A 16,485-nucleotide genomic window follows, 5' to 3' on the forward strand; every position below is an offset into this window, starting at 1 on the left:
GAGCCTTCATTACGGAAAGATTACAGTACACTATCAGCAAGGGTTCATGGGCTGATTTATCAAACACCGACGTGACGTTCAGATTTATTACACAATCCAGCAACAGCCTGATTAAATAAGTCATTATACTGTAACTTCTGCAAAACTGCAATGCTGCAGCAAAACCTTGAGCATATTAGGCTAAATGTTTGTAATATGTATGTAATGTATGACATCTCTGCAAATGATACTTGAAAATATAAAAAGGGATATGAACACACACACACACACACATAGATATAGATAGATAGAATAAATAGAATAGATCTCTATATAGTATTCATTTAAATAAATAGTGTGATAGTTGCAGCTTTAAATTCCTCACTCAAGGTAAAGTATAAAAGTATAAACTCTTTAGTCAAGTATCAAAGTCACAGTTAGTAAGTGCCCCTTTCGCCAAGGAATTTTGAATTAAAAAAAACAAAAAATCTAAGGGTAACGAACAACAGCTTTATTGCTAATTCCTTAAATCTTAGCTAGGATGATAATAACCATATAAACTATTTGAATGCTAATAGCTGGCTGTTACAATACAAGTGATTGGGTCTCATTCTTGCTCTTACATCTGTTAAAATTAGGAATTTAAATCAGGGATTAGAAATCGAAATGAGCCGAACAGGAATGAAAACGAAAACCAAAAATAAACAAAATTTTATAGCATTATTATTATTATTAAGTACAGTAAGTTATTATTAAGTAACGTTAGCTAACGTTAATGTTATTATTAAGTACAGTAACAAAAGTAATTCTACTTTTGTCACTTCTCACCTCTGCTTAAGTACCCTGTAAAAATATCATTAAGGCTAGTTTTTTTAAAAAGAAAATCTAACCAAAAAGTTATAGTATATAGTATAATACACATTTATTACATATCACATAACTGTAATACAATAAGGATCATTTCAGCTTATTTCACATTAAACCCAGCTACAGTCTAGATTTAGTTCTGTTACATAGACATCCAGAGATTATAAAAAATATATGTATATAGAAAACAAGTATACAATATTTACACTCTTTGGTCTGTGTTCTTACATACTGTATTGACGTGAGGTTCTTATTTTGGCAAGTGCTCAAAGTGGTCTGGTTTTGTCTCGACAGCTGTACTAGGTTTCACAAACAGAGACACTTCTCAAAAAGTGCATCGATTTAAGGCAACATTACATTTCGCTGACAACTGATGATGAGGTACAGGCACTAAAATCGCTGCATGATAGAAATTATTAAGTATACAGGTTTGTTTTTTTTTTTGCAAAGCAACATTAAGTTCTCCAGCCAAATCTCCAGCGCATTATTCCAGCGTCAGCTTTCCTGGACATACACGTAGCATATTTTGGCATGGTGGAAACAGCCAGCATGCACAGGTTAGCGCTCAGAGCTGGAGCTCGGGGCACACAGGGAAGGATAGAGAAAGAGACAGAGAGAGAGAGAGAGGAGCAGAGTGATATTTCTTCATCCGGCGCATTTCTTCAGCAGGCCCGAGGCGATGGCCCTTACTGCCCTCATAGTCTCGGTGCAGGTGGGACCAATCAGGGCCTCTGGCAAGAGGAAACCGTAATGACCTGTATCACGCAGCTCGAAGGCGAAAGCATAGGGGATGCCATTCTTGTAGGCCCAGTCGATAGAGCTTCCTGAGCTTACGTCTGCAAATACAAACAAATAGATTCATCATTTTTGCCATTCGTATCAGGAAGCCAAATAGCAAAATGCTGAATAAATGTAAAGTAATACAAAGTGTTGAGAAAATCTATACGGACACAAAGACTAATTAGACAGTTTCTAAGGGAAATTACACCTCTGTGCCTCCCTTCAATACTAGGGCACTTCCACCATTGCCTCATCACTTCCTGTTCACAGACCCTATAAAGCACATGCAATTGTGCACATACCGCGAAGTCTTGCCGTTACTTTTGCTTCATCTAAGTTTTGAGCCTTTGTAATGTGTTTGCTATTCGGGTATCTGACCCTTGCCCTGCCTTCTGACTAGCAGAACTACTGGTATAGAAAATGAATCAACACCTTCTGACCAATCAGAGTTGAGAATTCAACAGCACTGTGGTATAAACAAACATACTGTATATATAACTACATTATAATCATCTGTAAACTAACTAGATGCTTTTTGCTACCTTGACCAGTTCTAGCATTTAAGGCATTTCTTAAGACAGCTGATGGTTTAGTAACGCGAGTCCTTGTGTTTTTATAAATGTGGCTGATGATTCAGACATGCAATGTGAGTTGAACTCATTAATGTCATGTCAGGAAAATGCTTCAAGTAATACTCACACAGTGTGGTGGAGGCAGGGCCGTATCTGTATCTGACTCCGTATGCGGAGTAAAGGGCACTCACAGCACTCTGAGCTGCTGTTTCCTGTGGACAATTATGGCACTTATAAAGCTTCATAGACAGATCATTTTAAAGGTGCTGTTTGTAACATTTAAAAGTGTTTCTAAATTTGTAACAATCGTATCATTTCAGCGACACATTAAAAAAAACTGTGATTCTCATTACTGTCAACAGAATTGCTGGTTTCAATAATTCAGGCTTGTGCTTATATTTTTTCCAGCCCAGAAATAAGCTCCACCCCTAACTGAAAAACTGCAAATGAGCATATTCTTAAAAAATTAAATATTGTAGGTCTAAATGTAGTACTTTGTAAATTTAGTATTGAAAAAAATTTGCAATAGAGTAATCGATTAAATTTAAGGAAAACATGCTAGTCCTTGTCTCAAATATGGTAAAAAATATTGTGTTGTAGCTTGTTATTATATAAAACCTTAAAAAAAAGCACATGCAGACAAAATATCTTCCATTTTCCTATCATATAAAATATCAAGGATCGATTTGGATGCTTGCTTGTGAATCCACTTTATCTTTAACAACTTTCCTTTAAGAGCAAGAAGAAACCCATTCATCTTCATCATGAATAAATGACAAACCCTTAAAAGCAGACCTGCAGATATTTTCACTCACCACACAGTCAAAATTAGGGATGGTGCCATATTTGTAGGAGTAAGGATAGAGGAGCATCTGAGCGTAGGCGTGGATGGATATATAAGCCCTCATGTGTTTCTTGTGCTTGCGCAGGAACCTGGAGACGGCCTTCACCTCGGGCTCGGACTCGGGGAACGGGCCACAGTAGGTGTCGTCACAAGGGTGTGTGGAGGCGCCTTCTTCTGCGTGAGGCACAAAGAAAATGTGATATCAGGAGGGCTTTCAATCGTTTTTCTGTCTCTGTTTTGGAATTCAAGGACGATTATCACATAGTTTTTTGCTGACTCACCTCAAGCCTTTGTGCCAGCTCTATTTCAATATCAGTTATGACCAGCACTGCATTTACAGTGGCCTTCATTGAGGCAGAAATTGTGTGTGTGTGTGTGTGTGTGTGTGGGTGTGGGTGGGTGTATGTGTGTGTGTCCTTCCATGAAGTGAGAGGTAGGAACTATAAATTAACTATAAATTCTGGCCCACAGAATTTTACAGGAATGTTAGAAAACATGCGCTACCATGGTTTTACTTTATTAACCTCTGACGAGTACACCTAATGTCCATAATTACAACATTTCTTCTTTAGTTTTTGAATCAATTACTGTTGGAGTTACTGAATAATGCTTTAAAACGAATAATTGCATGAGCTGAGACTTTAAGCAGTTAGCTGATTGGCTAACTCTTTCTTTACTGTTTACAAATTATATTTGTGTTCGTAGATTACCAAACGAATTAGTTATATTAGATTGCTAATATAACATTATCTGAGAGAAAATCAGCACATACATATAATCTGCTAGCTAGCACGGGTTTGTCGATTACTGTTGGCTACACTGGTTGTGTTGTGTATTTATATTAGCTGTAAATAAATAATTGTCAATATGGGAAGCTAGTAAAAGGTGGTCATCTGATCATTGTGGAGTTTGTATCGTTACCCCGGTTGCAAAATTGCATGTCACAATACAAATCAATACTAAAAACCAACTTGTGTCCACCTATGACAACTGTGAGAAAATATACTTCTACGCAGCTAGCCAGCTAGCTAACTTAACTAATATTTGTGACAAAATATTGGATGTCAAATAAATTTCTAATATGACATTGCAAATCGAGACTGAAATATGATTTGTGTTTACATGTGACAAATCCAAGCTATTTTTCTAGCTAGCTAACTATTTGGTGTAGTGAAAGAACATGGTGCAGTTTATATATGAATATTCAATTAGGATTCATACATGAGAGGAATTTTGATAACGAGAATAATAATGTAAAGATGATTTGATTCCTGGGAATGATTCTATACAGACTATTTTAAGGTTTTTGAATTACATGTTCAGGATGAACCCCTGAAGATAAAACCGCTAACAATTTACTGTGTCCGCTCCGCTGAGATAATTAATTCCCTCACAGAGTTGTTTCAACCGAAGTCCTGACCTCAGTGGGTAAATTTAGTGTGGGTCTGATTTGCCTGTATCATCAGCAAACGTAGGCAGAGCTCATAATGAGCATATACAGTCCGCTCAACCAGTAATTAACACGCTGTGTAAAGCAAGGCCAAGTTTTTTTGTTTTTTTTTTTTGCAGTGTGTATTTCCTGTGAGTCTCATAAAGGAGATCTAGGTATTTACAACCTGTGCATATATAATCTAAAGCCAAAGAAAATGTCAAGCATCACGATACTAATCTTAGAATTGAAGAAATAGCGATGAATACATATATGGACAATGTATGGCTAGTTCCTTTGAGATAAAAGGCTGAAGACATTTTTGACATAGGCATGGCTAGAAATAACAATGAGGAACATTAATATAAAAATGTTTAGTATATTATGATGTAATAATCAAGACATCTTGATTGGAACATATATTATTTTGATATTATTACAGTGAAGATTTATGAATGTGATTAAAACACCTTTAGAAATCCTGTCGGGTTAGCTTAAATGTTAGGCACAGAGATAGCATTATCAGTGCAGATTTTTAACAATTACAATTCTAATTGAAAATCCTCTCAGCTCAAGGAGCCCATGCTTCAATATTAGCTTATAATAGCTAGCCAACGAGTATTAGCAGTGAAGATTACGAACATTTAGGTTAGGTTAGCTTGTAGAGCTAGCATCAAGATTATGCCATAGGGCTAGCATCGAGATTATGACTTAAAAGAACTAGCATTTATGATTACGACTTAAAATACTCTCAGAAATCCAGTCAGGTTAGCTTATGTTAGCCAGGCATCCATATTAGTCATAGAACTAGCATCATGATTATGACTTAAAATCATCTCAGAAATCCTGTTAGGTTAGATTCTGTTAGCCATAGAGCTAGGATTGTAGTTATGACTTTAAAGAACTAGCATTTATGATTATGACTTAATAAATCTTCCTTTTCAAAATCCTGTCAGGTTAGCTTATGTTAGCCATAGTGATTATGACTTAAAAGAGCTAGCTAGCATTTATGATTAGCCCGTGTTCACTAGCTGGCTAACAGAAATCTGTGCAAATACATATCCATGTACAAAAGCCAATGACCTTCTTGAAGTCACTCAAAGACTTGCAAATCAAATAGGTCCATATTCCCCTTTATGCCCATTTTAAATTCCATATATTCCATAGATCCCTATTCCAAATTTCCGTATCAACTCAGGCACGTTATCTGTGGGCTGTGATCTGCCCACGGCGCCGTTTGATTCTGTTCAGTCGTCACTCTGTCTTCTAAAATACTGCTTTCCTCATAAAAATATTTTGAATTGTCCTTATTAGGCACTTTCTGGTTTTCCTTCTTAGAAGTTCTGTAGCTCGTGGTAATTTTGTTATACTTCTTTTGCAAAGATTGAACTCATAAACTGGTCTGAATTTGTTTGCCAGAACAAGGCTAAACCCTGATGAGACTGCATCCCAATATCTACAGCCAAAAAAAAAAATTGTGCACATGCATTAGATATGGTTGATTGCTTTTGAGCCAGTTTTTTGGCTCAGATTCCAAATCCAGGGAATGTGGCTGCTTATTATTCACCCTCTTTGCCCACACATTACCATAACTGAGGTCTGTGTCCCAGAATCATATGTTATATGGAACAATGTGACCAGATTCATGTGTGCATCTTTAAGCCAAGGATTAAATTTGCTCTACATGTCACTGTATTGTTATATTTTGCATTCTTTGATAAATAAATAATATTTGTTTATCAAGTTTTCAGGTCAGGAAGATGTCACTATCAACTTACCGCACCACTTCACTTTAAAGTTTCGGTTGGCATCGACACCACGGCAGTGGTACTTGGCTTTTTTGGATCGGGTTTTCCTCCAAAAGCGATCCTTTAAGAGAAAAAAAAACACACATTTCATAAGTATGTAATATGAACCCAGCAAACACAGAACATTAGCATTTGGTTATGTTTTCTGGGAACCATTTCATAACATTTTGGGTAGGTTCTATTTTGGTCAGCAACTTATTATTATTATTATTGTTGTTATTATTATTATTATTATTATTATGCAATCTACCCATCCGTTTTTTTTTTTTTTTTGTTAGACACACGCATAACAGGAACAGTAGGAGAACGTTCTCAGGGTTAGTGCAATGTTCCTGAGAGGTTCAAATAATTTAAAGGTTACCAGAGTGCTATTTTGGGTTACCACAAAGTTCCTGAGAGGTTTGAATTATGTACAAGTTTTGAGAACGTTAGCAGAATGTTCTCCAACCCATCCTAGGTTACCGCAAGGTTCGCAAAAAGTTCAAATAAGGGTTGCCAGAATGTTAGGGGAACGTTCTCCAACCATCACAGGTTACCGAAAGGTTCCCAAGAGGTTTGACTTATTTAAAGGTTATGGGAATGTTAATGGAACATTCTCCAAACATCCCAGGTTGGTGCAAAGTTCCCAAGAGGTTCATATAATTTAAAATTTACCTGAACATTAGGGAAACGTTCTCCAAACCATCATGGGTTACTGCAAGGTTCCCAAGAGGTTTGAGTTATTTATAAGTAATGCGAATGTTAAGGGAGCATTCCCTTGGGAAGGTTCCCAAGAGGTTCGAACAATTTAAAGGTTACCAGAACTTTAGAGGAACGTTCTCCAGACCATCACAATATACTACAAGGTTCCTGGAAGATTAAAAAGTTACAGGAACATCAGGAGGTCTCTGAACCATTCCTGGATAGTGCAAAGATCCCAGGATGTTCAAATAATTTCAAGGTTACCAGACTATTAGGGAAATGTTTTCTGAATCATCACGGGTCCCCGAGAGACTTGAATTATGTAATTATTGAATTTTTTTTGTGTGTGTTTTCTGGTTGTTCAGGACCTTGGATATGAGAAAGGCGCTACATAAATTAAACTTATTATTATTATTAATTATTAAGGCTATGGGAAAATTAGTGGAACATTCTAAATCATAATGCACTACCAAATGCAAACATTATATTCCTGTAAAGACAATTTTCCTCAAAAACCAAATTAAAACTAAAAAAGAACATTCTATTCTCAGAACGTTTCAGGAACCAATCATTTTGAGCTAAATCTAAATTTTTCCTAAATTTATTAAAAAGACTATGCTAGTTGCCTAATCATCACAGCACTGCGAAAATGAACCAGGAGAGTGAAAGTACACTTTTCCAGCTGTAGTGATATCCATCCACGTTGAAGACGGGCATGATGTAGAAGTTCAGCTGCTTTAGCAGTCGCCTCATGCTGGAGTCGTGCTGATAGGAGTTCAAAGCCTGTACACAGAGACGGAGGGAGGTGTCAAACCCACACATACACACACACACACACACACACGAATAAATAAGCAAAAAGAAGTCTAATCTCCTCCAGAGACAGGGCCACAGTGCTGTAATAACTGCACAAGGTCAAACATTGTCGACTGCTGAGCCAGAAAAGTAAATACTCTGACGCAAGACTGTGACCTTTTTTAGTGTTCTAATTGTGAAGGCCATTTCATGTTTATGTATTGTGGTTTATCCGACTTTCACTGCAGGATGAGTGGCATATTTCAGTTAATCTGATCATCAACCGTCTTGCATGTCTCTGCTTTATATGTGCGTTCTAGTACGAACATATTTTAAACACTGTTCTGAATCTGAGATATGGCAGGCATCGCCTGTATTTTTATAACAATAGCAAACTCTGATTAGATTCTAATCTTTAAACCCGAGAAGGACTTTTTCAACAGGAAAATCTCTGACCTTGATGGCAAGAAGAATGTATTTAAAGTGATTTGTTTGGTACAGTCTATTTTCAAACAACTCAAAATCCTATTGGTCTGCTAAATTGCTGGCTTGTTAATATAAAGGTTAATAATAAAGCACCAGCAAAGAAAAAAAAAACATATTGCCTTAAAAAAATCTTATTTTAATGATACTTTAATTTAATGTCTAGGAACCTGGTTAATAAGCTGGCAGAATAAAGTAATGAGAGGTCACTGTTGTTTCACTTTAACAAAATCCAGTATATAGAGAGCTTCTTCTTCATTTTTTTTTCTGTTTTAAAAAAGGAAGGTACTGATCACAAATTCCCCTCGACACTCCAAGGGCTTCTTACAAACTTCACTTGAGAATAGGAATAAACATTATACAATATACATGAGAGAAATGTGAAGCGAGCGTTTTCAATGAGTTCACTCATGACTTTGACAGGTTGTAATGAGCTTGCTTAGTTCTGCAATATATACTATAATAATGGAGTGAATCACAATATTGTTAGATCATTGCTCACACAATGTAAGCAGGTAGACAAAAAAAGTTACATTTCAGAAAGGTTGTAGAATGAACGTTCTAACCGGTTCCAAGCACTGTAAGCTCCAGAAACTGTGGGTTAAAAATGATGTTGAAACACAATGCTTCCCTGCTTATTGTACATCTGTATTGCATTCATTATATCATAAATAAGTGATAAATATGATCATATATATATGAGAAGAAAGCTAAAGTGCTTCCAGAAGTGCGATTCAGGGAGAGACATCGAGATCGAGGCAGATCTGTTGTGTCGAGTGTCGATGCTCTGCCACACTGTGGCATAACAAAGGTACTAAAAAACATGCATCAAGACATTTTTCATCAGTTATCAGAATATAACATTTTTAAAAAATTAGCTCCTTGAGAAATTCTCAGACCAAAAGAAAGAAAATAAATGCAAATATCATGTTCATGCACAGTTTGTTTACATATTTAAAAATAATAATTTCCCTTCTTTTAATTCTTCTCTCTTCAACAGTGATCTGTCTCACTGACACACACCATCTGTTTAAATCTGAAAGCAAATCAGTTGTATTATTTCATTTAAAATTCTCTAACTATCATGTCTATGTAATGATCAACATGGAACTAACTTGTTTTGTGGATGTTCCACAACATTAAATGTAAGTATAAATGGATAAAAATGATGACATCATTCTCTCGTAAATAAAATAAAAATTGTTAAGAGCAAATTGCTGCAGTGACACACTATGAGACATGCTGTTATAGGAAAATAATCAACTTTTTGGTGGTAACAGTACCTCCACTTCACATCTGGCCACATCACAGCCTGTCGTTGATAGTTTTCCTATAATAGCACATCCCTTTATGTTTTACTCCTTGCTTATTGATGCTTTATGCATTATGTGTTATCATTCTTACTGCTCTCACTCTTTAAGGACACATTTTAAAATTCCAGAAGTAAGGCATGATGGAAGTTGAGAAGTATAAGCTGATTATACAGTTATACCCAATTATATTGAGAACAATTCTATTATGTTGTGACAAGTGATGAAAAGGGTTAAGGTCCTAGCTATGAGCATTAAATCAAACATCCTTGCTTTAAAGTCTTATCTAATCTTTTCTATTAAATCAGATAATTTTGCACATTTAAGTCTGCTTTTGAAAAGGATTTTGAAAGAAACATCTCCTTTCAGATCAGCGTCACAAGGGCCAGCTGCACAGCTCCTGTCAATCTCTAACTCTGAAGCCTGAGAGAATATGGCTTTATAGTTTTAGCAGCCTGGAGCTTCAGGGCCGTCTAAGCCGATTTGAAGTGAAACTAATGGTGTGGAGTGGATTTTATTCAGCGTGGCACTCTCTTGGCCCTCCAGTCAGTTTTGCTTCAGGAGATGAGATTATAGAAGGGGTTTTCTTTATTTGTGGTATTTTCTACTATTTTAGAATAATAATGAAGACATGACATATGGCCAAATGTTGGGGAAACCGGACATCCATATGTACTCTCGAACATCCCATTCCAGATTAAGTCCCCTCTGCTGTTATAATAAGCTCCACTCTTCTGAGAAGGCTTTCCACTGGATTTTGGAGTGTGCCTGTGGGGATTTTTGTTCATTTAGCCACAAAAGCATTATTGAGGTCAGGCACTGATCTTACTGAGGAGGCCTGGGGTTGAGGTCAGGGCTCTGTGCAGGACACTCGAGTTCTTCCACATCAACCTTGGCAAACCACGTCTTCATGGAGCTCATTTTGTGCAAAGGGGCATTGTCATGCTGGAACAGGTTTGGGCCTCTTCATTTCAGTGAAGGGAAGTTGTAATAAAGTTTGGGTGTAAATAATGATTTTGGATGATGTCATCTTGCTGTTTTTCTTTAGTATTCAACACAACAGTAACACATAACTGTCATTTTCTTTTGAGTCCTTCTTAATATAATCATGTGCATACTTTCCTTAAAATTTATAAACAAACCCTGAGGCAGAAGAGTTTCAATGCAAGAGCCTAATGACGGAAACTGTGCAAACCAAGATAGTAAAACACTTACTTCCTTCACAAACCACTGACAGAAGGCAGGGCCGATCCATTCCCGCGCATGAACACCGCAGTCCATCCACACGGCCTTCTTACTGGTCCGAACTCGGTTTCCTAACTGACATGAGAGGAGATCGGTGATATCAATAAAGCGGATGCTTATCAGGTGAGCAACGTTATGTTTGGCACCGCTTCCATACCTGGAGCACATAAAGAGGCCGTCCTTCGTAGGACCGTCCAATAGAAAACAGGTCCACCAGGTGTGGGTGTGTCCGGTTCATTTCAAACATCCAACTCTGGATCTGTAAAGTAAAAATGGAAATATGGGTTTTGTCCCAAACATAGAATTTATGTCAAGTCCATTATAGCTACCACAGTAACTCTCGTGTCTTTGTACCTGCTAAATGCCAAATTGCTCTTTAAATGAAGATAGTTCACATATAAACACATCTATAATGAGTAATCCTGTATATAAAGAATAAAACATTTCACGGCATGTTGTTATGGGAATATAATCAACAAGGGATGTGGGCAGACGCAAAGCAAATTTATGTTACCAACCCGATGTGGATTATTTTCCTATATAGCAGGTCCCAAAGTGTTTTATTCCTCTTATACCACAGCATTTTTCTAACACTTACAATCATTTTATATATATATGTTAAAGAACAGCATGTATTTGTATCCATTAATAGTTAATGAGCCCTTCTTCTTTCTCAGTTCAATAATCTCAATACCTTATGATCATTCCTGCTAACAAGCCGCCATTATTTATTTAACGCATTGAGGAATCTAGTGTGGTTCATGTCAAGACAATGACAGAATGTTCCTGATAACAAGATATGTGTGAGATGTGTTATTACCCGCTCCTTGTCAAAGCTAAATGGAGCCTCATTCATCAGCACATGGAGTGTATGGTCTCAAATGCAAAGTGATTTGTGTATGAGCAAGTTCATCTAAGGCTGAAAGAAACTCTGTGTGAGAGAGTGTGTGGTGGAAATATAAAATTATATAAATTATAATATAATATATAAATTTAAATGAATATATGATTAAATATATGATTAATATATGATGAAATTGTTATGAATTCTCATCTGTAATAGCTTCAGAACACAGCATGACATTTATATATCTAAATATTATATAAATTATTATATAATATATAATTATATAAATTAATTATATAAATTACTACATAATATAAAATTATATAAATTATATTATAAATTATTTGAGTGATGGTTCCAATCAGCCAATCATGTGGCAGCAGTGTGATGCATAAAATCATGCAGATACAGATATTCGCATCAAACGTGGGGCATGGTTGTTGTTCCCAAACCGTCTGGTCGAAGATGGAATGATGGATGAAGATTGAAAAAAAAAACATCGCCTGCTCTTTTTCCAATCCTCACCTGTCCAGTTTCGTTGATCCGGTGCACACTGTAGCCTCAGACTCCTGTTCTTGGCTGACAGGAGTGAAACCTGACGTGCTCTTCTACTGTATAAATATAAAGTTTGATGTGTTGTGCATTCTGAGATGCTTTTCTGCTCACCACGGTTGTAAAGAGTGGTTATTTGAGTTACCATAGCCTTTCTGTCAGCTTAAACCAGTCTGACCATTGTCTTTTGACCTCACTGAGAACTACTGCTGTATAAACTCTAGAGATTGTTGTGCATAAAAATCCCAGGAGATCAGGAGTTTCTGAAATACTCAAAACCAACCCAACAAACACACTACACTCCAAGTCACTGAGATCACATTTTTCCACCATTCTGATGTTTGATGTGAGCGTTAACTGAAGCTCTTGCCCTGTTTCTGCATGATTTTATGCATTATACTGCTGCTACATGATTGGCTGATTGGATAATTGCATGAATGTGTAGGTGCACAGGTGTTCCTAATAACATTTTATTTATATACATAAAATATTTGAACTATTCAAATATTAAGCTCATTTTTTATATTTGTACAGTAAGATTCTGTCTGTTTATTGGAGATTTTTAATCCTGAGGTTGAAGTTGTCATTATTTATAGGCTGACTTGGGTTTTTTTTGTGTTATTGAGGTTATTATATATGCGTTATTAAAGTGTTCAGGTAAATGGACTAATAGCTCTAGGTCTTCAATAATAAATATAATCATTTTCATAATGATGGGTTGTGATTTCCAGCACTGTAACTCAATTTTAAAAAAAATCATAAACATGCTTCATGGACCACCGGGGGTCCCTGGACTCCAATTTGAGAACCACTGATGTAGTTAGATTATAATGAAGGTTAGTGTTGCTGAGATAGAAACCTCACAGTCTAGGAGAAAAGGCTGATGGAAAAATGGAACCCTGGAGAGATCTTTCATTCGAGGTGGTTGATTCTGAAGATGTGGACTGATTCGTAGCATGCTTCTCACCCTGGTTCATGTTTATAATTGGTTTGAAATTCTGTCTTATCGTTGCTTCTCAGTATGGATTTGGACACCCTGCTGGCATGTTGAATCATTCAAACTGAAAGACCCTGTGATCATTTATCTTCAGGATTATACTAGTCACTTATTTTCTCGAAAAAACACAGAAGAACTAAATAACCACTGACTCACATCTTATATGAACCGCTTAGCTTTGTTACTCACCTCCTCCAGAGGATGATACACTTCATAATCGTACTGGAACACTGATCGGCGCTTTCTGTTTGACCGATACCCCGTCTGTTTCTCCATTTCCCTCTGTACATCAGTAATAAGCAGTCTGTTGGAAACAGCAGGGGGCAGAGTGGAGTGAGTCACCAAAAAACCCTTCACACAGTCTGGTGCTTTACATCAGTGTTCAAGAACTATACCTCTTTTATACATGTTTAAAGCAAAAGGAATAAGCCAATGCCTGAGGAAATTGCACGCACTATATTTGCTACAATATGGGAAATCAGGCTGACTCAGAAGCTGGAGTACAGCGTACAGTATGTTCTCTACAGAAGGTCACAGACTCATGAATCAAAAGCAATGACTAAGAGATGTTTATGTAACATTAACTGAAGTGGAAAATCTTAAATAGAGATAAAAAGTAGCTGTGTTTAGGGACACAGGTACAACCTCCAAATACGGTGATGAATAAAAAAGCATACTACTCAGTAATATGTATGTTTTTCCATTTTTATTGAATTACATCTTTACATTTTCAGAATTTAGTTGAGCAAATCTAACACCTTACTCTAATTTTATCCTGGCACATTTGCTCTTTTAAAAACACTTCCAAGGTGAAAGGTTTTAATCAGAATCAGACTCATTTTTATTCGCCATATACATTTACATGTATTACATGAATTTTTTGTTGGTGTTTGATCACAACATGAGACATTCAGCACAGCTTGCAACATGCACATCACAGGCAACACAACACACAACATAGTGACCATCCTAATACCCAAATATTGGATCTTAAACAGAAATGTTTAGACTCGGTTGTAATTTATGTTGCTGTGGCGGCAGAAATAGCAGCTGAATGCAATTCAGAGTGCATTAAATGGAATGGTACAATTGTGATATATAGTGATGACACAATTTAATAAATAAAATGTTATCTCACACAGTATTGCAGATTTCCTTATAGCAGCACACTTGTATTCTATCCATTCTTTACCCACATCTGTGTAATCATAGTAAACTAGTATCTTTTATCTAGTCAACGTTATCCCGGCTCATAAACACCAAAAAGCATCTTCTGCATTAATCAAATCATCTTTGAGATGATTAGGCCAAAAGTTGAGGCCTAAAGTTTACATACATCAAGGCTAAAGACATACAAACTCAATTTTTCACACCTCCACACATTTCACTTTAACATCCTGTGTTAAGTCAATTAAAGCATCTACTTAATTTCCATAAGACGACGTTTCAAAATAGTAGCGAATAAAGTGACAGATTTACTTCAGCTTTAATTTACTATGTAAAATTTTTAGTGGGTCAAAAATGTACAGATACTTTGTTAGTATTTCGTGGCATTGCCATTTAATTGCTCAAACTTGAATCAAACTCTTGGGGTAGCCTTCCACAAGCTTCTCACAATACGATGCTGGATTTTTTTGCCCATTCCTCCAGACAGAACTGGTGTAACTCAGTCAGGTTTGTTGGCCTTCTTGCTCAAACTCGCTTTTTCAGTTCAGTCCAAAAATTTTCCATGGGATTCAGGTCAGACTCAGAGTTCATTTGGGCCTCAATGATGCAGTCACTGTCTGGTCCCAAGATTTTTTATTTTTGCATACAACTATTTATACAGATGCTTGTGGTACCTTCGGTTGTTTGGAAATTGCTCCTAATGAGGAATCAGACTTGTGGAGGTCCACAATGTTTTTTTTTTTTTTTTTTTGAGATCGTGGCTGAGTTGCGTGGATTTTCCCATGGTGTCAAGGGCAAAAAGGCACTACTGTCTCTAAAGGAACGGCCCTATTATAGCCACATGTGTGCTCAAAAAATTAACTCCTATTTATGACACTTGGCCAATCAGAAGCTTCTAAAAGTCACCACATTAATTTCTGGAATCTTGCATACTGTTTAAAGATAGTCAACTTGGTGTATGTAAACTCTTTGGAATTCTGATATCTAAAAGAATCTAGAAGTAGTTTAGAACAAATTTTTGTGCTAGTGCACTGTAATATGTTGATGTAAATTTTACAGTAATTTACTGGCAATTTGAGTTGCCAGTAAAATACCATAAAATTTAAAGTAAACAACTGTAAAATATATTTACAGTAAAGTACTGTAATATCTTAATGCTGTATAAAATGACACATAACCCAGCACATTTGCTCATTTGGTTGATGCAGGATACAACTGAGTTGAAGATTAGAGGTCTTGCCCAACCATGAGAGCCTGGCAGTACTGGGATTTGAACATATAACCTTCTGAGCTGCAACACAAAGCCTTAACCACTAAGCCACTACTACACCACAATACCATTGCAATGAATCAGTGCAAGCTAGTTGTGGTAACTCAGTGGTTATGGCTCTGAGTTACAGATGAGAAGGTCATGTGTTCAAATCCCAGCACCACCAAACTGCCTTGATTGGATCCTTGAGCAACATCCTTCAGCTCATCTGTATCTTGCAGCAAAATGGAATATGTGTTGTTTTATACTATGATATACATACACTGATATTACAGTACTTTACTGTAAATATGTTTTACAGTTGTTTACTGTAAATTTTTATAATACTTTATTAGAAACCCAGGTTTCCAGTAAATTACTGTAAAATCTACAGTAAATTTTTTATAGTTTGAAGCACATTAACCCTCGACCGCCTGCACTTTGCTCGGATTGAATTCTGACTCTCTTGTCAGTTTAATTTGGATATAAAATCCTATGCCAGGTGAATGAATATAATATGACCATGCATGCTCTTTTTCCTAGACAAAGCTCTTTTTAACACTTAAATTATCAATGCAACTCTATATTAATTCCTTAATTCATCATTAGTTACCACTTTGTTCAAGCTGTATATATTAACTGTTAAAATTTATAAAATTCTCAAGGATTTACTTTTTAGTAAATGTCATGTCATAGGAACAAACTTCATCTACACATAGGCTAGAATTTTTGTTAAAAGAAAACTATTCAACTATGAAATATAATCTAATTGTAGGGTCATATGCATGGTTTGTTGAAAATCTACTGAAAGGTCTTTTTTGACTTTTTGCAGCCAGGAACCTATAAATCTATAGCCTGTATTAGGATTACAACAAACATT

The 16,485-nt window shown here is 36.2% G+C and overlaps 1 protein-coding gene across 2 annotated transcripts in view; it reads right to left on the reverse strand.

Annotated features, from left to right (window-relative positions):
* Positions 1-475: 475 nt before the first annotated feature.
* cpa6 (carboxypeptidase A6) overlaps positions 476-16,485 on the reverse strand; it is a 31,688-nt gene continuing 15,678 nt past the window's right edge. Inside the window, exons 4-11 of one of the 2 annotated variants that reach the window (XM_034297874.2) lie at positions 13,379-13,493; positions 10,951-11,052; positions 10,764-10,868; positions 7,633-7,743; positions 6,250-6,340; positions 3,014-3,213; positions 2,326-2,410; positions 476-1,682 (exon numbers count right to left, since the gene is read on the reverse strand). In XM_034297874.2, coding sequence (XP_034153765.2) covers positions 1,492-1,682; positions 2,326-2,410; positions 3,014-3,213; positions 6,250-6,340; positions 7,633-7,743; positions 10,764-10,868; positions 10,951-11,052; positions 13,379-13,493 — 1,000 coding nt within the window. In that variant the 3' untranslated portion in view covers positions 476-1,491. Of the gene's footprint in view, positions 1,683-2,325; positions 2,411-3,013; positions 3,217-6,249; positions 6,341-7,632; positions 7,744-10,763; positions 10,869-10,950; positions 11,053-13,378; positions 13,494-16,485 lie in introns of both variants that reach the window. The other variant, XM_026938123.3, reaches the window with a different exon arrangement.

This window comes from Pangasianodon hypophthalmus, chromosome 22 (assembly GCF_027358585.1).
Source record: "Pangasianodon hypophthalmus isolate fPanHyp1 chromosome 22, fPanHyp1.pri, whole genome shotgun sequence".
Lineage (NCBI taxonomy): Eukaryota > Metazoa > Chordata > Actinopteri > Siluriformes > Pangasiidae > Pangasianodon > Pangasianodon hypophthalmus.